Genomic DNA, 25,865 nt, shown 5'->3' with positions numbered 1-25,865 from the left:
GATGCCAGAAACCACTGCTTACACATATATGTAATTTGCAGGATTTCAAAATGAGAGCATGTCTCTCAAGAGAGCATGTTGTGAGAAGAAAAAGTGCCAGGCATAGTCTTTGTCTCTGCTCTAGTACAAGATATGTCACTATACTTTTTTTTTTGCATACCAGAAGATCAAAAGTAAACTGTGCTCTTCTGAAGCATAATAGACTGAAGTGACTCCTGTGCTCACAGAGGGTTTTGCACATAGGGTGTTAGAAGACCATATTCTAAACATAATTTTATGAAATGCTGTGGTACATTCATTCAGGGAGGCACACACAGTTATGGGCTTTTTTTTAAAGAAAAGCCCATAACTGAATGTTAATACTCTCTTAGGACAATACTTTGTCTGCAAGACTTGAGATATTGTTCACCATAAAATTTTCTATTGATTTAAAAAGAACTTCACATTCTAAGACTCTTGAGTATCATCAGTGTGAAAAATGAAGGTAAAAGACACATAACTTGTAATGGGGAACTTGTTCAGTCTGTAATTCTCATGTTCTGTTCAGCTTGGGAGCTCAAAATTAAGTAGAGCTAAAACGGTGTGGGATGATGTTCCTGAAACAAACTCTGTGCCCTCACATTTAATCTCAAATTACAATCACAGGGAAAACTTGTGCTTTTTATATAACTGCCTTTTTTTTTGGAAGCCTCTCTCAAAGCAGAGCAGTCCATCTTGACTCTCTCAGGAAGCTGCTGCTCCAGTTCTTGTTTCCAATCTTACACCATTGCAGTAGCAGTTTCCAGAGTTGATTAGAGTATGTTTATTTACAGTAGAGGGTATAATATAAAATGATACTAAAATGGATGGTGATGTAGCATTAAAATGATACCAACATTAACCTCCTAGAACAGGGGCAAAGCAATGTGCGCTGGTCTAAAAACTCTACTATTCTACTTGCACCAACTATGAAGAAACAGTGATTTCTCGCAGTGTGAATACTGCCCTTAGGCTGATGACACCATTTGTGTCCTACACATGTTGTGCAGCCACAGAATATCCTGGCATCATTCTACTGAAGTCTAAAATAAATGTAATCAATCTTTCCTCCTTTTGAGAAGTAACACCAAAAAGCTGACATTTCTCATTACATTTCTTGTTTATGGTATTGATGGGAAGTTGAGAATGTATTTGGATAATTACAAAACATCAAACATAAGACATCCAGACTACTGCTTAATACGTTTTTTCTAGGTCTTAACACAGAGAATGGCATCTAACAAATTTCCTGTTATTCTGATTCTGATATCTGTGAATCCATGTTGTTCCAGCAAAGCTTGATATTCAGAGCCACTTCTCTCCTTTCCTTCTGTCTGCACAAGCATGTTCAAAGACTGCAGCAGAGCTGTGCTCCTGTTCTTCTTTTCATTATCCAACACCATTTCAACCAGCAAAATTGCACAGCCTAGTTTAAAAACAAATGCATGCAACAGTTCTAATCCATTATCAGGCAAGACAATTTCTGCTGCCATATAGAGGGGTGCAAACTACAAGACCTGGGTGATTTCCTTTATCATTTATAGATTTGCTCTGCTATTAAATCCACTAATCAATGAATAATCCACTCCTCTCACAAACCCCAGGAAATTCCCTTTCACAGTATGGAGTGATGAAACACTCACAAGTCAAATCACGTCTCTGTTTTCAGAGGAAAAAGGGGATAACTTCTGTAGACTTGGCATGATGACTATAGAAAACAGTAAGACAGGAATAGAGTTGCATTTCTTTGAGATATACTGCTGTTTCACATTCATGTTGAAATGATGCCAAGCAGAGAGAAGAGTGGATGGCAAGCATTACAGAAGCAAAGGAGAAGTCAATGTTTCTGTTCAATACATTCTGTATACATTCTGTATGTTATTTCTGTAGGACCTAAAATTCTTTGTGGTGGGACTGACCTAAGGATGAAAACAGAACTTAAATCATCTGATTTACAGACCCTTCTTCTCCATATTCAGACTTGTGAGGGGAAAGGGATGTGAAGAGAAGGCTACTGACAAAAGCATTGCGATACGTACTTGCCTTTTGGCCTTACACCACCTCAGATGAAAATAGCAGCAGTTCAGAGTGATTTTATTAGGAAGCGCAGTGTAACATTCATACCTTTCTGCACTTTAAGACAATCTCCTCAGAGCCATTCCAATTTGTACAGCTCAGACATTCGATAATAATCAAAAAGTTTTAAAACTTAACCCCTCCTCATTCTTCATGTTAGGAAATCTTTCCTTAGTTATGCATATTGCTTAGAATCTTTTCAGTGTTAAGACTACTAAATCCACTCCTTCTACCAGTCAGCAAAAGATATTCAGAGCAACTGAAAAACTTAATTTGTATATTAGTAAAATGAGCTTATAATTCCTCAGGTGACTGGCTGCATCACATGATTGTAGAACACCTGAGTCTGAAACAGACCACAGGAGCTCTCTAGTTCAGCCTCCCACTCATAGCAGGGCAGCTCTGCAATCAGCTCAGCTTCTTTAGGACTGGCTTCACACATGGAAGCCTCCAAGGACAGAGATTCCACAACCTCCCTGGACCATCTGCTCCAACGCTTAATTATCCTGAGAGTGCAAAGCTGTGGTACATGACCACAGACACCATGCCCAAGGGACTAATGCTTATTGTTGTGTTTAATCACAGAGTAAATGAAGGCTGGGTGGTAGCCAAACACATTCTATTCAAATTTTACAGTCAGAGACATAGTACTTAGGGGCACAGTTTTAAAGTCTGTGACAGTTACAAGAGTGCCAACTTTAGGATTTGATTGTTTCTGATTCAAACAGCTTAGAGCAGCTTAAGGAAGAGCATTATGAGCTTCATGAGTAACGACAAGACACATCTGATTGCCAGAATGAGTCTCTCTCAACATACAAACCTGTAAGCTAAGAGCAAGTTTCATGTCAACGTGGAAAAGAAACATTTTAAATTTATTCACTTGAATATTTGGCCTTATCTATTTTAAATGTCTGTACCAATAAGATCAGTCAAAATTCCATTCATAGAAACCTTCTGCTAAGAATTAAAAACCCCAATGTGGTAAAGTCTGACATTTCCCTGATTTTGTACACCTGACATGCTCTGTAGGAAGCCTGTTTCTCTTGATGAGTTGAGCCACTGTGGCACTTTTTCTTTACCCATTGGTCAAGGAACCAAAGTAACTCCTGATTAAGTAACATCCAGGCAGGTACAACTCTTAACCTTCCTCATTAACCCTCTCTGATTTGCTGAGGTTGCTGATTCAGTATTGGCACAGCCTCTTGTACACTAGTTTATTTGGACTGCTGCTGTACAAGCAACAGGCAAAAGCCTCACACCTGACAGAAAGAAAGCTAGTTTGAAAGTGTAACTTTAATTTCCAGAGAGACTTCCATTACACTTTAAAAAGAAAAAATAAATATCAAGGAAGTTATCAGGAAATAAACATTAGGAGAGGTGACATTTCCAACAAATTACTTGAAGAGACTGGATACAGCATGCACTTCTCCAATTAAAGACTGAAGCGTGAAGAAACTTCTATTTTTTTCCATTTTCATACAAGGTTTTATACATAAATCCTAAAACTCATCTCATTAATGAAACAGAAAGCATATATGGCCATTCAACCATATTTAGAAAACCCCAGAAGTGACAGTAAGCCATATGAACAGCTCTCAGCTGCAGCCTGTGCAGGTAGATACTGTGGCTGGAGGTCAGAGGCTGCTGAAGTTCCTCTGTGACACTACAGCTATTGTAGGAGCATGTTTGAGGTTTGTTCCATTTCCACTTTTGCTTTAGAAAAGGTGCTTAAAAAGACTATATATGAGATGTTTTTGAGTAGTCTTACACAGCAGTGAAAAAGAGGACTATCATCCTCAAATTCAGGCAGATGGTACAATATTAATTTTTAATTTATGATAAAAATTAGTATTAACCACTGAATACTCTGGAGAGGGGGAATTCTCTTTAATTTTAAGGTCCAGTAGAACAAAGGTATTTATGTAGATCACTACAAACTTGCATTTTTAACCTGACTGGCTATACAAAGTTATGTCAAGTCTAACTAAGCTTAATACAGTCTGCAGAAGAACTGGACATTAAGGGATTTCAAACACAGGAGTTTCAGCCTGCTCCAGACACTTTTAAAATGCACAGAATTCACTCTAGCAGAAGCTGCACTCCAACTTCCATCCAAGGCCTGTAACAACTATGCTTCAGACAAAGGGCCAAAATGATCCTCACTTGCCAATACAAACTGGTTGATGATGGGTATATTGCACAAGGGGTGGAAATTCAGCATCCCAGACTGTTTCTGGGCACACTACAGTGACAGATTCTTCTTGAAGCACAGAACAGCATCTAATAAGTTTCCTGTGATCTTAATTTGTACATCTGTAAATCCGTATTTCTCCAGTAGCTGTTTATATTCTGAGGTGCTTCTCTGCTTGCCTTCAGTCATACTGAGGGATTGCAGCACAGCTGCAGAAGGGTGCATCTTCTGTTCATCAAGCACAGTTTCTGCCACTAGCAAGGCACTTCCTGCATTTTGAAAACAACCAAAGGTGGTTCTGTGTAAGTATTTTTAGCTTCAATTTAAAAGTATTTCTTCAGAAGCAATTACAGAGGTCCTCTCAGATTGATTTTTTTTAATGGTCTTCAGTGGAAATCAGTGAAAGAAGTTTACTTTCAATGATCTTTCCTGGAAGCAACCATTTAATTGTTAAAAAGAAGGGAGAGTTTAGAGCACTGTCTCCAGAAGCTGAGATCACTTCCTGCCTATGCTCTTAAATTCAGCCTTGCTTTCAGTTGAACCAAACAACTCCTGTAAGCATCTGTCATAACCCAAACTTTTTATAAGATTAAGACAGTCGCCCAAAATTCCTTCATAATTTATAATCGGGATTATAGTTTATGGACTAGGTCTTATTTTGCATCGTCCCCTCTGAAACAAACTTCAGATCTATAGTTGCATTAAAGAATCAGATTATCTTAGTGGTCAGGCTTTTCTGCTTTTTGTCTTCTTTGATCTTCAATACTGCCTGAATATGAACCAGCAGTGTGTCTTGGCAGTCCAAACGGATAACTGTCTTCTGGGATGCATCAAGCACAGGATCACTAAATCTGTGATTTAATCAGGTGATCACTAAACAGGTGACACCTCACTCTGTGCTGATACAGCCTTGCCTTGAGTACTGCATGCAGTTTTGAGCACCACAATATAAAAAAAAAAAAATATATATACATACATATATATATATATATATATATATATATATATATATATATTAGGCTATTAGAGACCACCCAGAGGAGGGCCAAAAAGATGGTGAAGGGTCTCAAGGGAAAGCCTTATAAGGAGCAGCTAAAGTCATTTACTTCATTCAGCCTGGAGGAGATTGATGGAAGACCTCATTGTGGTCCTCAACATCCTCACAAAGGGTAATGGAGGAAAAGTACTATCTTTTCACTCTTGTGACCAGTAACATGACTTAAGGAAACAACATGAAGCTGGGTCAGGGGAGGTTTAGTTTGGGTATCAGGAAAATGCTTTTCACCCAGAGGATGGCTCGGCACTGGAACAGGCTTCCCAGGGAAGTGATCACAGCACTAAGTCTGACAGAGTTCAAGGGGTGTTTGGCCAATGGGGCATCCTGCATAGGGCTATAGGTTGGACTTGAGGGTCCTGATGGGTCCCTTTCAACCCAGCATATCCTTCAATTCTGTGTGTCATTTTGGGTGCCTCGGTGTATGTAACCGAGATGGTAAAGGGCCGTGAGGCCAAGATTCATGAGTTGCAGCTGAGGGCCCCTGATCTGTTCAGACTGGAGAACAGAAGGCTGAGGTGTGGCTTCATCACCATGTACAACTTCCTCAAAGGGAGCAGGAGAGGGGGAAGGTGCTGATCTCCTCTCTCTGGTGTACCAGTGACAGGGCACAAGGAAATGGAATGAAGCATCGGGAAGTTCAGACTGGACATTTGGAACAGATTTTTCACCCTGAGGGTGGTAGGCACTGGAACAGGCTCCCCAGGGAAGTTGTTGCAGCACCAAACCTGCTGGAGTTCAAGGACCATCTGGATGACATTCTTAGTCATATGAACTAGTTTTAGTTAAGCCTTCAAAAAGCAAGGAATTCTATTTGATGATCCTTATGGGTCACTTCCAACTACAGATACTCTGATGATTCCTCATTCAAGTGTAGTAGAAAGTCAAAGAGGCTGCGTATTTCTCATTGTATGCATGCATAAAGTAGCACTGAACTTCAGCCAGTTTACCATATTCTGGACACTACTGAGATAGCAAAACAACAGCAAAACAAACTGCTGCTTCTTGATTTACCCAAAGGAACTTTAGTTGGGCTAATTTTATGTATAGAAATAAGCACACGCTTACTTAATTGATGATACAGGGCTTAGTAAGAAAGACTGGGCATGACAGAGACTGGGGATATGATACAATTATATGTGAAGCCTGCAATTATAGTAAAAGCTTATTATATGTTGTTTTATTTGCAACTTTGTTTCCTTTTTCTTCATAAGTATTATCATAATGCAAACCTACACACTCAAGCAAAGGCTACTATGATTGAACAAAAAATATCATAAATTCATACTAGTAAAAGCATTAGTAAGTGCTCATTAAAGGTACATTAACATGCACCTTTAAGTTCACAAGATGAAAGAAACATACCTGGTCTGCAAACAGCTGATATCTTGCTTAACAGCACATGTATCTTTTCATCAGGCCAGTCATGAAGAACACGTGAAAGGATGTAAAGATCTGCTTCTGGAAGATTATCCTTGAAGAAGTCACCTGTTGGAAAGCAGAATTAGTACATTCCTACAGAAACCACAGAGTACATACTGCAAAAACAAGGTGCTTCAGCAGAGTACAAAAGCAACAAGAATGAACAGGTACAGGTATGCCCTGATTTGCAGATAAGGAAAGTGTAGTTAAAGAACAGATCATAGGCAAGAATTCTCTAACAAAAAATGGAGAGTAAACCTAAAGCAAGGAAGGAGACAAAGTTCTTTAAAGTTCTTTATAGTCAACATTTTGATCTTGTCTAGAAATTAAATACCTTGGACAAGCATATGCAACCTCTGCTTCCAGAGGTATTAAAAAAATTATTAATTCATACCTCTTTAGCCACATTCTCCAACCGTTTTTTTCTCCCCACTGTCTTGAAAAATACTATGCCCCCGTTTAGCACAGGTCAACCTATATTGCCCTGTACTAAGATACCTTTGGTGTTGGAGCAGCAGCAAAAGAACCTGTTTGTGCTCAAGGATTAAAGAAACCAGAAGAATGATCATGTGCTGCATTTACCTGACACAAATGTCACTGGAGCAGTGTGCTGTCCTGATGGCTGAAAGTAAGAGGTGTTTGCAATGACTTCTGGAAGGTCAAATACTGTGACCTTGAGATTTGGATATACTTGTACTAATTCATGAGCCAGAGCTCCAGTGCAACCTGTTAAGAGTTTAAAGAAGTCAAATCAAGTATTTTCTCCCAGAATTTGAAGACATTTTTAAAGACAAGTCTGTATGTAACATTGTGAAATAAAGACATCTAATCAGAACGAGAGGCAGACAGCTCAACAACTAACATGAGCAATAAGACTTCCTGGTTGATAGAGCAAAGTTTTAAGCTTGTGGAATGCAGGCATGACTCCTTACTGACACAGAATTGCAACTGGGACCTTTGATATCAGGGTTTTTCTAGGGAGTATCAAAATGTAAATGAAAAAGCAAATACTTCTATTAGTTGAAGAAAAATACCTCCAACTGTTTAACATTTACAAAGCACTGATACATGAAATTTGGCAAACACTCTCCACCATAGTAAAGATTGTCAAGTTCTGGAGTCTCTGCACAAGTGGTAATGCTTGTACCAATACTGGGTTAATTCCTCTGAGATATCTGACTCCTCAGGCACTAAACAAAGTATTCTTCCTTCAGTGGATCTTTCCCTATGTAATAACACTTCCTCTGTGCAGCTCCATGCACAGGGTTTCCTTTAAAAAAAAGGAATGCTAAAAAGCAGAATTTCTTCTGGTATATCATTGGTCTTCAACATTTTGATGGACATATTAGATATTAATAACTACAATACACAAACACAATAGAAAAGAATCTAAACTTTTGTTTCAGCAGTGCTGTGTTTCAGGTTTGACACCCCAGTAGTGGTGGTTCACTACTGTAATTACTTTTGAAGAGCTTGCATATGCCTAAGTAGAGCAACAACACTGCTGAAAATGGCAGTCCCAGCCCAATGCTGTATCACCTGAGCTACTACCTTCTTTCCTGTCTTGAATTGTGTAACTGACTGAGACAAACATTCACTTATCTTAAGCTATTCTAATACCATTTAGGTAACTCTGCTTTCAATTAGCCGCACTGTTCTTTTATCCTGACATTGCAATATCAGGAAAAAACCAGTAGATAATATTACTGCAGTTATAGTAAAAAAATATACATGTCTTTTAAGTAACAAAATGTGGAACTGAAATAAAGATTTTCCCTTTAATTTGTATACAAATTCAATTACAAGCAATACCTCCTAAATCACAAGCAGATTTAAACCGTGAAAGATCAAATGCTGTAGCCACATCTCTTGCTGTCAAGTGAGCAATGCTGTGCATGGCAGCCATGAAACGTTGCTTTACTTCCTGGCTCTGATAATAGTCCTAAAAAGGGGGAAAAGCAGCATAATTAAAGTTTATTTTCATAGTTAATTTAAACTATGTACAACCAAGGCAGTAGGTGAACATCAGAATTCCCAAAATGCAAAGGTCCATCAAAAGTGCCTCTGACTATTTGCTCATGCAAATCCTTTGCTGCAGTGATAATCAGATTTTTGCATCCCCTCAAGAATTCTGATCACACAGACATCGTGAAAGGACAGATTTAGGAGAATGAAAGACAAATTCTACTGCTCCTTCTTTGTATCCTCACAAATTGCTTTCATTTCACTCAAAACATTTATTCTTCCATGATGGAAAAATAACTAGATAATTGCACCATACCATAAATCAGAAATGTTAAAGGTCATTCTGGTTTTTTTGATTAGGAAACAAGCAAGCATTCAGTAGCAGAATCTCATGCCTTTACCTTTTCAAGGACACACAGAGATCCCTTTACCTTTCACTTTTATACAAATTTCACCAGTTATGGCTGGCTTTGCAACTGCCATGAAGTGGAAATATCTCCAGGCTGTGGTGTGCATAGTGCCATAGAAGCTTATACAGAACTACAAAACTTCAATAAGGAGATCAGATCCCTTCTCCACTGCATCAATGCAAACCAGCTTTAACTACACAGCACAGCCTCAACTGCATGCACATTACAGTCAACTGACTGGTGTCCAACATGGAAGGAGTACATGTGTGGTAATGTACTATCTGGTATTATAAAAAGGACACAAACATAAATTAATCAGGGCCAGAGGTTGTTCTGAGAGTCTGTCAGTGGGATGGGAAACACTTCGTCTGGAGAATTTTTGTCAGCACTCAAATTTCCCAATATATTCTGTGATTGCTCCACTACTTCACAGCCTAAAGTTGAAGGGAACAGAAGCCTGAGACTGGTGAATTGCACTGTGCTTCTACCATTTCTGAGACTGACAAACTTTCTTCAGACAGCTCAGTCTCCATTTGCCTAGATCGGTTCTGGGCTCCCCACAGCTGGTTTTGATACTAAGAGTTTATATTACCTTAAATAGATCACCTGCTTTCTTTCCAAAGGCTCGATGATTCTGTCTGCTCCCTTCTTTGACAGCAGACTCCAAGTTTGTGAAGAGAGGCCAAAGGTGATCATTAGAATGGATAATGTAGCCATGAAGTGAGTATTTACCATCTGAGGTCAGGTAGGTATTTGCTGAGTCTGTATTACTGTAACCTTATGGGAAGAACACAGTTGTAACCAGCTTAGTTTCAGTGCTTTGCAACTGTTGTTTAAACTCTGAAGCCATGTTTCCCTGCATAAATAACTAGTCAATCCTGACCTTATGATCTATTATTATTTTTCCACAAAAAGTAATTTTCTGAAAGTTAATTTTCTGAAATTTGCTGAAAGGAGCAAGTACTTAGTTTCAAAAAAGAATTTAGATGCTGGAAAATATAGATACACACCAATTTAATTTTTTACTTTAAACCAGAGTACTTCAGATACCTAATATTCAAGGAACAGTATTAGAACTTCCTCATTCTTGACTGTATTTTTGTTTAGATTATGGCTGCTTCTTCTCTGAATTCAAGCTTTCTCCATCTTGTCTTTAGGTCTTTTTCATTTGCCTTGTCCTGTAACAGAGTTTAAAAGACTCCTCTATTTTATTTTCTTCACACCTAACCATTTCAAGTCTTACCATGTAAATGATGCACATGGAAATTTAGAACTACATAGTGTGGACTGAAAAAAATAATCCTAATACTGACTCCCTCATTTACATACACATTCATGGATTGATTCAGTTAGGAGCACTAAAGTTTAAGTTGCTGTCCACAGAAGGACTCTCCCTATTAAAAGTCTGATCCTCTGCTGAAGCCTGACAGCACTGCTGCAGCAGGAAATGGAATTTGACAGTCATTTTAGATAGAAACACAGAATCACTTCAATGGAAAAGCCTTCTCAGGTTATCAAGTACAACCTTTAACCCAGCACTGTTAAGTCCACCACTTAACCAGGTTCTCAAGTACCACATCTACATACCTTTTAAATATTTCCAGGGATGGTGACTCAGCCACTTCCCTGGGCAGCCTGTTCCAATACTTGGAAGAAATTTTTACTAATATTCAATCTAAATCTCCCCTGGCCTGCCTTGAGGCTGTTTCCTCTTATCTTGCTGTTAGTTACTTGTAAAAAGAGACCATCTCCCACCTAGCAATGTCCTCACACATAGTTGTGGAGAACAATAAGGTCTCTTCTGACCCTCCTTTGCTTCAGGTTTAACAACCCCAGCTCCCTCAGCCGCTCCTCATCAGACTTACACTCCAGATCCTTCATCAGCTCCATTACCCTTCTCTGGACATGCTGCAGCACCTCAGTGTCTTTCCTGTCATGAGGGGCTCAAAACTGACCACAGGATTCAAGCTGAGGCCTCACCAGTGCTGAGCACAGCGGCAGTCAATCCCCTGGTCCTGCTGACCCCACTACTGCTGATGGAGGTCAGGATGCTCTTTGGCCACCTGGGCACACGCTGGCTCATGTTCAGCTGCTTTTGAACACCACCAGGTCCTTTTCCACTGGGCAGCTTTCCTGCCACTTTTCCCCCCAGCCTGTAGCACTGCATGGGGTTGTGACTCAAGTACAGATGACAGATCTTAGCTATTACACTGTTTCCTGGGACTGTCCAAGCAACCTTTTCTTAAAAATTTGGTCAGTATTATGTCCAGAGAGCAAAAACAATCTGAGATTTCCATAAAGGAGACTTGAATTTGTTCATTACATAAAAGCTTCCACCAGATGAAACAATTCCAGCTACTACTAATGAAAGCAAAGGAATCCATTCCCCTCTGCCCCAAATTCAAGTTACCCACAGTATCAAGTCAGAACCTGTGACCTTAAAGGCATCTCTTCCAGTCCTGCCTGTCTTTTAGTACCATATACAGTTGCAGGGAGGGTAAATTAATCACCTTGTGGTGTTTTCTCCAGTAATCCAAGAGAAGCACATGCATCAAGGAGTCTTTCAGTTCCACATACAGAGGTTCCAACATCGTTTGCAATATCCACAGCCTTCATTGGACCTTTGTCTTTCAGATGATCAAATATCTTCAGCTTAGAGGCTACAAACAGAGCCTATGTGTAGGTAAGAAATTGTTATTGTGCTGTGTTTATCAAAAAACAAAATAATGACATTGTTTGCCTAGAATTATTCTACACAACTACTGTTAAGCTGCAACACAATTTAACAAGCCTCCTAAAAATTGCTCCCCTCCTTCTCAGAGGACCTCAGTATCTTGGACAAATAACAACTTTTAACAATGGTGTTTGTGAGAGAAGGGAGCTCACAGTATTCTGGAATGCAGCCAACAAATTTTGTATGAAGACACACTACTTTGAGATATTTAGCACTTCCACATCTATATGGCTGTGACGTAATAGTACATTCTTAAGCATACGAGCCAATACCAAAATTTGATAAAAAATATTATAACTATTAAAAATTAAATTTTATATACCCAAAGCATAAGAAATTAAAAAATTCTCCAATAAGATAGTGTAATAGGTTCATTTGCTAAAATACAGGTCTTCATTTTATTAAAAGGAAAAAACCCAAAAAGAACAAAGAGAATGAAACTTCATAGAAGAACTGTACTACAGGCACACCTTAACAGGATGTGTACACATGGAATGGGGACAAAAGAACAGCTAGTGCCTGATGGTGAAGAAAACCTCATGGGCAATGGCTGCCTTAAATTGAAAACCTTAGCTGAACTTTTTTAAAGACAGGCAAACCAAACCAGAGAGTAAAGTTATTAACGTATGGTAATATATACCTTTCCATTCAAAATTAATTTGCAATTCTGCCATTTCTATATTCTGAAGCAGGAAAAACCAAGGAACTTATGGAGAGTACAACAGTGGAAGCAAATGCAGAACCACAAAATCCATTTCCTTACAATTGCAAGCAACTATAATGAAATTTAAATCTAAAGGTAATCAAGGAAAGAAGTGTCTTGACATTCTGCTTAATAAAAATCAAAGGGAGAAAAAGAGATGAACTTCAAAAGATAGGTCTGCTACTGCATGTATTTGTATTTTATCATCACATCTTTTTGTTTTATTTTATAACAACTTTGTCATTTTAATAAGAACATATAGCTGGGATTTATTATAATTCAGGATTTCGCAATGCTGATCCAATTACATCTAGTTTACAATCAGATGGCTTCTGAGACCTTCCCAGTCTTTGGACTGATACTAACTGGAAACTATTAGGACAGGAAAAAGAAGGTGAGAAGATAAGACAGAAAACTTGGCTGACCTACCTATTCAGCAATTCTCAGTTCAAAAAAAAAAAAAAAGGACTTAAAGAAGAAAAAAAAAATGTCAAAGATCTGAGTACAGATCAGACTATGTAAATTTGGAATAAAGTAAACTTCAAAGTTTTTTAACTTACAAGTATTTAACCCTGATCCCCTCCTGTTCTGTAACAGAGCAGCTCAGAGGAAATTAGGCAGCAATACCTTCACCTGCAGGAGACTTTACTCTGCTTTATAAAGTTCTTGAAGAATCACTAAATTCATCCAAGAATCAAAATGAAAAATACTTGAGAGTTTTTGTGGAAATAAATGCTTCTGTGTACTTATACCTATTCTGCAAATGGAAACATGATGAGTTTTGTCAGATCACAATTCATCACTACTGGTAATTAATTTTACAAAGATCCATAAAGTGGGAAAAAAAAAACCCACTAGCTCAGCATGTGATTCTGTACTTGATACTATGACTTTATACTGGAGTAATGAGAAAGTAAAGCGCTTTCTTTTATTTCCAGCCTCCACTGTCTTTCACTGCACAAAACTATTCAGCATCACATCACTGTAAACAGTATATGTAATATACAACCACATGCTGATGGTTCTCCATATTTATTTTTATTTAAATTGAAGAAATGCTAAGCATCATCTCACCCATTCAAATACATAACTCCCTATAGGTACACAAGAAGTTCACAAATGCAGCAGCCTCAAAGCCACTTTATTCCAAACCTCTCAGGACAGCTTTGTATGCCTGCGAGCAGCACGCCCACAGAACCACACCACATGATCACACTACAGTCTTCCTTCAGAGCTGAGCACAGCTCTCCCACTGTTTCAGTGAAACTATTGTTCACTGCCTGCTGTGCCCCCCTCCATTCACCTCAAAGTTGCTGGATCTTTAGTTCCAAGTTTGCATTTCACAGCCACTTCAGCTCTTCTTTCCCACCTCTTCCTAAAACAAATATCTTGATGGAGACCAGTGATTTATTAGAATGATCACTGTTCATTTCTTCTTTGCTTTCTTCACTACTTTCTTTGCCACACTGGAACTATGTAGAAAATCTGGGAATACTTAAAATAGCCAGCTATGCATTTCTCATTATGCCTGGCTGAAACAGAGCATGTGACCTTGTTTGTGAGCTGTTATGAGTATGCCGCCATTAGATATGGCATGGATATTATCAGTTAAACACATCCAGAACATGAAGCAGGTTATTAACAAGTAATATTCTGATGAGGCAGGCAATAAAAAATTAAGATCTTCCACAGAATTCTAATGCAAAGCATTAAAAGTTACAAAGGAAGTATAATATATACAATCCTTGTCACAGTTTTAAGTCAGGTGAATTAACCACATGAAATGCTTTCTTTGAAGAGTATATCATTCCAGCTTAGTTGTGCTCTTCTGATCAGTAAAAAAAGAAAAATCTGCAGCTTCTTTTCCCTCTCAAGAGATAAAATTATCAAACAGGTAACTGAAATTTCACAGAACACAAAAACAAATACAAAAAGACAAACCCAGCAATGTTTGCACTGCACCAGAAGATTCAGCTATCTTAAGAGTCTCCAGAACATCAGTGATCCTTTTTCCTAATTATTAATACATCCCTTCCCCAGCGGAAGTATTTCACAGTACCTGTTACATACCTGAAATCCACTGAAACAAATGTATCAGACAACAATATAATGATTAGTTTTATTTTTCCCTTACCTTTGAAGCTCTAAAACCATCCATCAGCTGTAGAATTCTGGATGGAAGTTTTGATGCACTCTGTGACACTCCATTCTGATTTTCCAAAGGTACTGTAAAATCAGTTCTGACAGCAGAAGTGTTATCAAAATTGTAAGCAGCTCCTGAGGAATCCATCCCACTGCAGTCCAACTTACTAACAACTTTGTGCTCTGTGAAATTTGAAGATTCACTTTCTCCATCACTTAGGTTCTCAAAAGTGTCCACAGAAGGGATAGAGTCATACTTTTTATGTTGTACATTATGCTTAGAGGGTGGATAGTACAATTCTGCTAACTTCTTGCAGAAGTGATTCAGAGGAAATCCCACCACATTCAAGAAGTCTCCATGGACATACTCAACTAACATTCCACCAAGGGCCTGGATACCATATCCACCAGCCTTGTCCCTGGGGGAGAGAAAGGAAAAAGAAATCTATAACATAGCTCTAATCAAGGTTAAGAGTAGAGGCATCACAGAACACTAATAAACCAGCAGTACTGCAGAGGCTGGAATAAAGACTTGTACCTAAGTTACACGCAGATTAAATCTACTAGGTTGGCTCAACACTTCAATTTGTAAATCACAAGATAAACATAAGGATCAGTATTTCTACTAAGGATGAGGAGGTCAAAGGTCTTGATGCTTCAGACAGTGCAAGTGCAACAGTCACCGAAGCAGCAGGTGACTGCAGTCAAGAGTGTGTTGTCATAAGTTACCAAGTTGTGGCTACCAAAAACGTAACAGGGTCACCAAGAGCAACACTGCCACTGGGTCACCAGATGCATACTGACCCTCACCCCGTTCCACAAGATGCTGGAAAGCCTTTGGGAGTGTCATGTCCCAAAGGAGCTCAACAAAGACAACCCTTTAGATGATCATGGAACACATCTTGTAGATCTCAGTCATAGGAATACCTAAAATGAGGATTGGGAAGACAGGATTTTCTTGGAAAATAGCAACCTAATCAAATGAGATCCATATTTAGCCCTATCCATCCATCTCTTGTGCAACCATCTCAGATAGAATAGAGTTGTGGTTCATAACACTGTGCTCTTAGATGTCATGGTAATACTGGTAATTTGGCACAGGAATGTACATGCACAGAAACTAACCTTGGAAATCTAATTTGTCTTTAGTTGTAATTATGCAAATTCCACAGACTGGAATGGAAATATATACAAGGCAGATAAACTGCAGTAGACCCAACAATTTTACTGTTCTTATACAAGGAACAAGGCAGTTAAAAGTATGCTTCCTACATAACATCAGAATCTGAAAGCCTGTGTCAGCAAGCTTAGAAACCAAAGGTCAGTCAGTCTCAGATCTATTTGCTTAAGGTAGTATAAAAATACACAAACTGCTTGAGAAAGAAGGTTACTACACAAAAAAATATTGCTAATTTTTTCATCTGAAATTTCATCAGAAACAGCTCTTTATTTTTAGTACTTACCTCTGGATTCCCTTTCTAATAGCATGCTAAAACAAATAGAGGAATCAGTAAGCCAGCAAGTAGGATTTTCTGAATTGCTATGAATTGTGGAACAGGAATTTTCCTTTAATCTTGAATTGTAAGCACTACCTTATAACTTGGTCATTATTTAAATTATTTCTTCTTTTATAACATTCTCATGATTTACATCAGCTAAATTAGGACTATTATAATGCCTAAAATGTCCTCTCATTTTTCAATGAAATTATAGTTGTTTTGGTATATGCTTGCAGGTAGGCAAAAAACATTATAACTATCAAAAGCAGCAGTATCATACTCCCAGCAAGAACATTAACAGAAATGACTACATATGGATTTTTCTACGACACTGTTCTAAGATTGGATCCTGAAAAGAACATTTATATTCTGTATGTTATTCCTTCACAGTAAAATGTGAAACTGTACAGCTGAAGGCTCTGTCATCACCTCCTTCCCAGACTGCAGTAGAGTCCTTTGATTTCACTGCCCTCAGAGGAGAGCTACTATAACCATATAGGATTTTCAGGCTAGCAGTTCTAAGCAGAGACAGATAAATTTGTTCATAAAAGAAAGATTACAAAATAAAAAGCTGGGTCAAAGTCTACTCATTATATAAGCCCAAAACAGTTAGGATTACTGTGGTACAGCCTTCTTTCTACAGATACACAGAAAAAAAAAAAAAAAAGAAACAGTGCCTGCAAGTAGAAAGAGGAATAGGAAAAAAACAAAAAACAAAACATCTTTCTGAAGCCAAAATTTGAAGGTTTTTATAGCATCATCACAAACTACCTTGAGACAGCAATTTGTCCTCCTTCCTTACCCATACTTTACATCACCTATGTATTTCTAGTATCACCAGTGATTGACTTACATACTATATGCCAATTTTCTTCTTGCTAGAAAAAGAACTGAATTTAATTCACAACAGAACTAGTAATTTTTCTTTTTTGTTTCATGGGATTATTGAGTCTTGTATTATTTCAGAAAATTATTTTACCATGTAATTTTTTTTTTAAAAAATAAGGAATGGTCACTTTTTGTTTAGAAAAACCTGTATGCATAGAATTGTGTGGACATGGAGGGAACAAAAATAAACAAAAAAAAAGTGCTGTGAGATACTTCTCCTTACCGTTTTGCAAAGTTTGTAGGACACTGTGTTTAGTAGTTCCTTTGCAAAGTCAGAGTAAGTGCTTCCTATTATATAAACATAATAGGAACATATATAAACAGGATTATATAAACAAAGATCAATTGGCTTCTACCTCAGAGAGTAATAAAATACATTCTCTGAACCTGTGGTCCTTGAGAAACCCTTGATGTCACACACTGCTTTTAGGAGAATGAATAGAACAACCCAGCACTGCTCACAAGCTGTTTTGGTGCAGCAAAGTACTGCTAAAGCTATTTGCTTCCAGAAGAAATATTCCGAATATTCCAAAATATTTTTCAACCTCATATTCTTCCTAAAAATCCATGGTCATTTCTCCTTCAAACTGCAATTTTATGGTCTAGTACATCTAAACATCATACTAACTAGCATAGTAAACATCACCTTCCAAAAACCTACATAGGAATTTACTACAAGCTGTAGTCTTGCCAAAATATTCTCTCCCTATAATCCAATTTACAAATCAGTCTATTCAGTAAACTGTGAACCTTACATATTCACAAAGTATGCCTCATTTACACATAAGCATTGAAATATATCCAAAGTCTACACTGGTTTATTTTCCCCAGTAAAACGTGGCTTTATTGTTTTATAGCACAAATGAGTTTAAAAACCACCACAATTTCTTACAGGGTCAGAATCGAAGCTACAGGGACAAAAGTTCACATCGTATCACCTGATATGCGGTCCATAGTGCTAACTATGCCTTCAGGCAGCTTCAGCTAACACAAAGGGAAAACAGATTCCTTTCCCTCGTTGTCTCCAAATAAGTGCTTTTTCTTTTTTTAAGCAATCTAGTGAACTTCATCTTAGGAGTAGTAATTAGGCATTCTGTTCTTATCCAATTTCTTCCACAGAATCACTGTTGTCTGGTATATTGTCTTCACCAATGTTGCCTATATAGGTCAGTAACTGTATTACCAGAGTAGCAGAAATGCATAAACTGAAGGACAATTCTGGCACAGCAACACATGGTGTTTTCACTTTTCACATGGATAAGTAAAAATTAAGCTGGTGTTCCTTGCATCAGAGCAGTGATTTTGATAAACTAAACGCACCAAATTCTAGCTTTCTCCCAATACAGTTCCATGACACCCTGATTATCCAACACTTAATTCTTTTCACCTGTTTGTAATGAACTATGCATTGTCTTGGGCACTGAAGATCCCTGAATACCTCTGCGAACAGAAAGATAATTGTATATTGCACAATTGCTTGCTCTAATCCAGAGTATTTCAAGTCTTCACTTTTCAAGTTCATTAGGGTTCTAAAAAGGTAGCTCACTTTCACTGGAGAAATGACAGCTTTGCACAAGAGCAAAACAGTGACCTTGCATCACCCATAGTATCATTTATCATATACACAGTGCAAAATTTCACAGAATACAGGGCAATATTTTACACTGGCTTAATAATGTACTCTAAGACCTATTCTCAAGTGTTGTGTGGTGGCATCAGAGTCTTACTTACATTGGCTCCCCACTATGAATATACTCCCATAAGAGCTCTTCAGACAGCTCAGAAAATTTTACTTTAGTCTCTTCATAGAAATCGGTGATTTCCATCTCTAGTTGATTGTCTACAGAAAGAAAAAGGCCTTATTAGAAACAGGAATTATAGTTTAGAGAGCGTAACATCTAGGTTGTTTGTCTTAATCATTTGACAGTTTTGCTTGAGAAACATTAGATATATTGCATAGATGTATGAAATGACTAATAATGTTCTTTACAGACAGTGGGCTCAACTTCCCCAAAACAGTAGGAGTTTTCAGTTTCAGTCTCTGCAGTTCTGTGTCAGGGCTAACAGACTGCTCTTCCTGTATGGAATATATTCTTAAAATTAACAATCCTCATACAAAGCTTTTTATGGATGTTGGCACACACATCTAGCACTGAGTACAAAGAAAAGAAGGCTACAAGCACCCTTCCAACTTTATGACTGTTGTCAAAGAACTCTTAACAACGTATCAGAGTCCAACACGGTAGCTGTCATAAAAGTGGGTACGTGCAGCTGCACCTGCATTTCAGACGTGGGTATCCAGCAGTCCCATCAAGAACAATTTCTGTCATCTTCCTATCATCTCCCAAGAGATGACAAGATTATTTAAGACTTCTGTAGCTGGAAGTGGATGAGGGAAGGTTCAATAAAGTACTGCACACCTGGGTATGGACCTGCTGCATATGGTGACCCTGCTGTCACTGCCGACAGAGGCTTCTCCAAAACATGTTCAAAAGGTAACAGCATTGCACAAATGAGTGTGCACATCACAGATTATTACCTCTCTCTACTCTTTTATATAAACATCAAGCATCTCCTGTTACCACAGTTCTGGCAGCAGTGGAAATGCTTGAGGAGGAGTAAAACATATTTGCAGTTCAGACCAAAGGAAGAATGCTAACCAATTTCTAGGTGCTACTGTGAAGCCCAAACAAAATTTTAAAAATTGGTGCATATGAAGACATTACTGTGTCTTTCAGTATTGATAACAAATTCTAGTCAACTAAAAAAAAACCACTTCATCTTTAATAAGTTAAAAAACACACTATAATTATAAATAGTAAATACAGTTTATAATAATTCTCCAAAACTGTTCTATCTATTGCATCTCTTGGGGAATCTGCTGACTAAAGGTATATTTTTATTCATCTGACTGTGATGCAACTCAAATTTGTAAACTTCAAATGAGAAGTGCTGTTATAGCATCACTATTACAGTTGGGTGCACTTCACTTTCTTCCTAGACTAAACAGTTAAAGGTGTTATTTATATAGCTGGGTTGCTCACAGAACTCCTTGGTAACATGTTTTATTTATTTTGTAGCAGCTCTCCCTCTACTGTACTAGCATATTAGCAGTACTGCATCACTAACTTTAATTCTATTTTGTAAGAGTTAAGAGCAACCATTCCAGAAGTGATTAAAAGCTGTTAATTTGTGTGCACAAAGACTATGTCCAGCGACATGTCTGCAAAAGCTCTACTAAAAGACTATTGGCACAATTATCAGACAATGCTCTTCAAGCACTTCTCAAATTATATTAATGGTATAGTTTCCATAAAAATTACTCCCTTTGTCTATAAATTATGCGATAAAGAACATTGGTGTATTGCTCCCTAGAGCTTCTTAACAGTCTCGGGCATTAGGCTCCAATTGGTCTAAGCGCAACATAGAATGAAGTTGATATGGATCACATCCAGCTCAGTCTCTCAGTCTGTAGTACCTTACTTGAATTTAATTTAGAATATTCCACAACTTACACTGGCCTTTCAATTAGTCTCATAGCAGAGACAGTATTTCTGATCTCCATTGTGTCTTGTTGCTTTCCCTTCTGTGTGAAAACTGAATACAGGAAGAAGGCTGTTTTTTGTGGGGAGTCTTTAATTTATATTTTGATAAGGCAGTTATTGAGTAGAAAACCAATTCAGACTGTATATGAAACATTTTCATCCTGTTTCTTTACTTGTACACACTATCACGAGAGGAATTTTGAAAACAAATATAAGTTGTAATAAAATGATGCATACCTTTACTGCAGCAGTGTATAATAGCCACGCCTGTGAAAACACTGTGCTCTTTCCCATTTAACCTGTCAGGCAAAAAATGTCCATTAAGCAACAGTCCTATGAAATGTTCTACATTATTATATTGCTACACTCTGAGAAGCAGACCATTACATAAATGTATCACTCAATGGATCTGACATGCATCCTAAACAAATTTTATTTCAGTATTGCTGAAAAAATAACGGCAAAACAAACCAAAAACAACCACATAAAAAACACTACCAAAAGCTGCAGTCATTTCAAGGTTCCAAAATACCATTTGTATAAGAGTAGTCCATAGTATCAACTCATTCACTGTACATCAGGGAAGTGACTATTCCAAGTGCATTAGAAAAGGCCAGTTGGCATAAATACTACTGTTACAGCCATCTGCGCTGAAAAATGGCAATAAATAGCTAGGTGATGTAACTCAGACTAAACATGTAATAGGGAACTAGAGCATATGTTCTCATTTCACCCAGACTGGCCCCCAGAGAGCCCATGGCAAGCCAGAGTGCAGAAGAGCCCAGATTCCCTTACCCTGGCTCTCTCTTGGAGCAGCTCTAGAGTGCCACGCTGTGACCAATTAGTTCTGAGGATTTTATTACCTGCTGTGTAAGCAACAGATGTATAATAGCAAAGGATTGTGAATCTTTGAAGAGACTATTTAAGGAATAATCTCATAAAGATTAGCCAGGATTTTTTTTCATGAGATCAGAAGTATCTCGCGTGCTCTGTCCCGCACAAGATTGTAGACTAAACTGTAAGATGAAACAGTGTGTGAAAATTTTAACTTGACACATTGGATATATGCAAAGATACATCATCTTGTCTGCCTTTTTCCCTGGAGTTCCAAAAAGTTAAGTATTAAGTACTTTTCATATCCCTAATTAAGAGATTGACCTACTAAACTTACAACAAACAAAACCCAAAAAAATTTGCATGTATCCCTTCTGTGCAACCCTTTTGATAATCTAAGTGATGGAGAAATTGCATCTTCAAATTTCATGTCTTACTTAAAACTACACACCTTGATAGCATCCTGTAGGCATCTTGCTTATCAACTGGTTTCTCCAGTATCTGCTCATCCACAGACTAAAACAGAAAAATAGAGTGAGTGTGCTGCTTTTTCTCACTTTTCAGAAACTGACGTCAGAAATGATGTTCATATCATGATTTCAGCTAGGGCTCAAACTTGAGTCTATTGAGTAGAGCAAGAAGCACAGATACTTTGGTGGAACAGGTAATTAGGTGTCAAGCACATGAGTGCCATACTCTACCCTCCAATGGGCGCACCTCTCAAACAAAAGGATAATTTAACTTTCTGTCCTTAACAGTTCACTGTCTCTGTGAAGAGGTCAGGTACAAAGGCACAACATAGAACAGTTCACAGGATCTGGACTTCTTGACAGACAAGTCACCTGAGAACAGAACTTCCATGACATACTAGAAGATCCAAGGCAATACTTATGGCAATATTAGCATCCCCAAAACCAGTAGGAAGGCTTCTAGCTCTCTAGACTTTAAAAAGTTGTTGGGAAAAAAACCCTAAAAACCACATCAACAAACCCCATAAAGATGTATCATAACACAGGTATAGCTTCACAGTGAAGGCAACTTTCAAACTTAAACCTAAAGATATAAGTATTTTCTACACTTGTCATAAATTAAAATAATGCTAAATCACTAAAGAGTTCTTACCACAATAGTGTCTGCTCCTATGACAACATCAGGTGTTCTCATATGCTTCTGCAAAAGCATAAGAAAGAAGTAATTTGTCAGAAAATGCAAAGAGAACAAAATCTTTTAAGACATAAGGTAAGAAAATAGCAGTTTACTGGTTTAGAAGTAGGGCTCTACACTGACCTGAAAACAGACACTATTTCTCCTTTTGCACTGTTCATGAAATAGTAAACATTTATATCACCATAAAAGTGAGGCTTGAGCACATCATTCTCAAGCCACAGATTTGCCCAAATATGTTACTGATGAGTAAATGCATCCAGGAAATAAAGTGCATTCTCAAAAGTCAAGCTGGTTTTCAAGGTAGCAAAAAATTCCTTTAAAGGAAGTGCCTAGTGTTTGGAAGCCAGAGAATACAGGCCTCTAGGATCATTTCTCCAAGCAAAATTTTACTGACAAATAAACCTGTTTTTTTTAGCTACACTTTTGTGTTTTTCTCTCAAAAGCAAACACAGTCTATTTTTTTAAAATATGAGAAGTAGTGATACATAAAAATTCCTTGTAAATCTTTCTTGACTTTAAACAGTACCTGTCTTTATAGCTAAGTTTTGATTTACCTGATTATTACAAGATATACTGCTGTTGCTTATCACAATATGATATGAAACCTGCCTCTAAGTGTTACCATTATAATAAAACATTCATAGGCAGGTAATTCTTCTAGACAAAGACTTGATGTGCTCTAAATGGTTCAACCATATCTAGAATTAGCTTTACAAATCCCTATAATGAAGAAGCATTGTGAAATCCACCGAACTAGCACTATCACCAGCACAGTATTTTGCAATGACAGCCCAAAGTAAGTAATTTAGTGAGGTTGGGTTTAAAATCCACTCTTCTATGTTTTACCATTGTCTGGAAAGTAGCTGACAGAATCCTGGGTAACGATTTACATTGGAGACCATGCAATATTTGTTTTGAAGAATGGTGACATCTGGCAACACTGTTAATTTAAAGTGTTCAACATTCCTTTTCTGTTGCTAGAATAGGATCAGCAAACACCCCTCTCTTTCAGAGCTATATTATTAAGAAAATATTACGGTCAATTTTGTGAGATTTAATCTGCTTGACTTTTAAATAGGTTCTGGTAGCAAAGAGCCTTTGTGTTCAAACAGTGATCACAGCCAAGGGCATAAGTCAAACACCACTGATAGTGTAAGTTGCATCACTGGTTTTGATAAAATTTAGGATACAAAATGGATGCCTCATGTAACAGAATCTGAAATAATATCAACTTCTCCCTTCTTAAAATTAGATATACAAATTCTGTTTTAAAACATTGTGGGCAAAGAAAGAGTATTTTTTGTCTGCTTTCCTCCAGTACACACAATTTCTGAGCTATTCTTATCACTTCACCAGTGCAAGCTACAACAAAGCACTGGAATCAATCAATGTTTTTCTGTGGAGTATGTCTCCACAATCAAGAAATATGTGAAATGAAGTTAGCCATACACCTGGCTGTTGAAAGAAATGATGGAATTTATATCCTGCACAAGAGTAGGTATGATGCTGACAACAGATGCAGGCTGCTTCAGTTTGTGAAAAGCTTGAACTGCAGGCATGAGACTTCTGATTAGGTAATTCAAGACATCATCTTTCACAAATGACAGGGAAACATCCATTAGCCTTCAGTGGAGAAAAAGGACTCAGGGATCACTTACGCAGTGCAAGCAAATTAAGTCACAGTAACATGCAACACCTAAAGACAAAAAGCTCATTAATGTAATAGTAACTCACTACATGCATTCTGTTTGCTACTTCAAGAGCCTTCTGTTTTGCTGTTTCCACAGCATACTCATAAGGAGCTTTAAAAGATGACTTTTCTAGTGTCTCCTTAAACCAGGATGGAACCACCTCAAACCGCAGGCCCTGTAACACAGAAAAGTGATGCAGTCAGTCTGACCTCATCATTAAACATTGCTCTCAAGGCACATTAAATGAATAGAAAATCTGACATCTGTTTTCTGCACTTTAACACACCTGCCCCAAAAACACACACAAAAAACTCCCCAGTGCTTCTATTGGTGTTTGGTGCATACATATCCTTTGCAAGCAATCTAAAACAAAACAATCAGAACTTTAAAACTGGTGTGTATACTTGATTTTGCCCTTATTTATTAGAACCTAATCACATTAGTAATTTCATTATTCTTTTCGTATAAAAACAATGAAGTGTGTAAGCTTATACTGTTGTATAAGCTTACACGCTAATAAACAGAGGATTATACCACTGTCTTTTTAAAAATTTAATCCATCCATAGCACTTTACTCATGCAAAAGCAGTGCACATTCTTACAGGAGCTTTACTGCACTTTATGTATCCTTAGACATATGCTAAATAGAAAACAAAACCAAACTGTTTCTGATTAGTTTCATCAAACAATGCCGAACTATTCTTCCAACGTTTTGCTTCTAGGCTACATTTGTACATTTGCACCCGGCAGCCATTCTATGTTTCTAATAACTTAGTGCATGACTGAACCTCGGTGCTTCTCCACACATCCGTATTTTGAAGTTATTTCTTCCACTAAAGCTCAGTTTATCGGTTGAATTATTAAGAATGGCAATACTAAACAACTTAAGTTCGACAGGCGATACCCAAGTGCTATTCAAAAGCCTCCCTCAGCCCGCCCAGCGAGGCTAACACGTTCCTCCGCAGGGACTGAGCGTCAGAATGCCGGGTTACGGCCTCCTTCACTCCGCACCAGCGCCTTTCGGAAAGCACCCGCCTCCTTTATTCCCGCTCCCCTCCCGCTGCTCTCACGGAGCGGGGCCCGGGCCCCGTGCGGGGCGAGCGGCCGCGGCCGCACTCACCACGTTGGTGAGGATCTCCTGCCGGCGCGGCGAGGCGCTGGCCAGCACCACCCGCTTGCTGACCAGCTTCCCCAGCACCGGGTTCAACACCATGGCGGCGCCCGGCGGCACACGGCTCTGCTCCGCGCTGGCCGGGCCGGCCGGGGCGGCGCATTATGTGGCGGCGGGGCCGCGGGGCGGAGCCGGCCGGGGCGGGGCCGGAGAGCCTCGGGCCGTGTCCTTGGCGGCACGGAGCGGCTGTGTGCGGGGAGAGCCGCTCTGCAGCCGCCCTGCCCTGAGGGGAAGGGCTGCAGCTGTCCCGGTCATGCCCTGCGCACCAGCTGAGGCAGCCTTGAAAGAATCAGTCCGGTTGGAAAAGACCTCTGAGATCGAGTCCAGCTTACGACTGAACACCACCAACGGACCA

General features: G+C 38.5%; 1 protein-coding gene across 2 annotated transcripts; it reads right to left on the bottom strand.

The window, feature by feature from the left end:
• Positions 1-1,119: 1,119 nt before the first annotated feature.
• On the bottom strand, positions 1,120-25,588 carry ASMTL (acetylserotonin O-methyltransferase like). 2 transcript variants are annotated; one of them, XM_021546596.3, is made up of 13 exons: positions 25,460-25,588; positions 24,383-24,514; positions 22,604-22,651; positions 21,933-21,997; positions 20,885-20,946; positions 18,834-18,942; positions 14,708-15,134; positions 11,647-11,809; positions 9,729-9,913; positions 8,574-8,703; positions 7,344-7,487; positions 6,705-6,827; positions 1,120-4,554 (listed from the first exon to the last, which is right to left on the bottom strand). In XM_021546596.3, the coding sequence occupies exons 1-13, from the start codon at positions 25,550-25,552 to the stop codon at positions 4,337-4,339; spliced, it is 1,899 nt and encodes a 632-aa protein (XP_021402271.2). In that variant the 5' UTR covers positions 25,553-25,588; the 3' UTR covers positions 1,120-4,336. The 2 variants fall into 2 exon arrangements, with proteins under 2 accessions (XP_021402271.2, XP_021402272.2); XM_021546597.4 differs by having other exon boundaries at positions 1,120-1,444.
• Positions 25,589-25,865: the final 277 nt, after the last annotated feature.

This window comes from Lonchura striata, chromosome 1, assembly GCF_050655825.1.
Source record: "Lonchura striata isolate lonStrDom1 chromosome 1, ASM5065582v1, whole genome shotgun sequence".
Lineage (NCBI taxonomy): Eukaryota > Metazoa > Chordata > Aves > Passeriformes > Estrildidae > Lonchura > Lonchura striata.
The sequence above is the reverse complement of the archived record's forward strand: the minus strand, read 5'-3'. Positions and strand labels throughout refer to the sequence as shown.

Bases quoted from the DNA above. Each gene is read 5' to 3' on its own strand.
- ASMTL (XM_021546596.3), bottom strand. From the start codon at position 25,552: ATGGTGTTGAACCCGGTGCTGGGGAAGCTGGTCAGCAAGCGGGTGGTG. The intron at 15,135-18,833 runs GTAAGTAAGACT...TCTCTCCCCCAG, and splicing joins ATTCATAGTGGGGAGCCAAT to GGACAAGGCTGGTGGATATG. The intron at 9,914-11,646 runs GTGATTAATTTA...TCTTCCCATAAG, and splicing joins ACTGGAGAAAACACCACAAG to GTTACAGTAATACAGACTCA.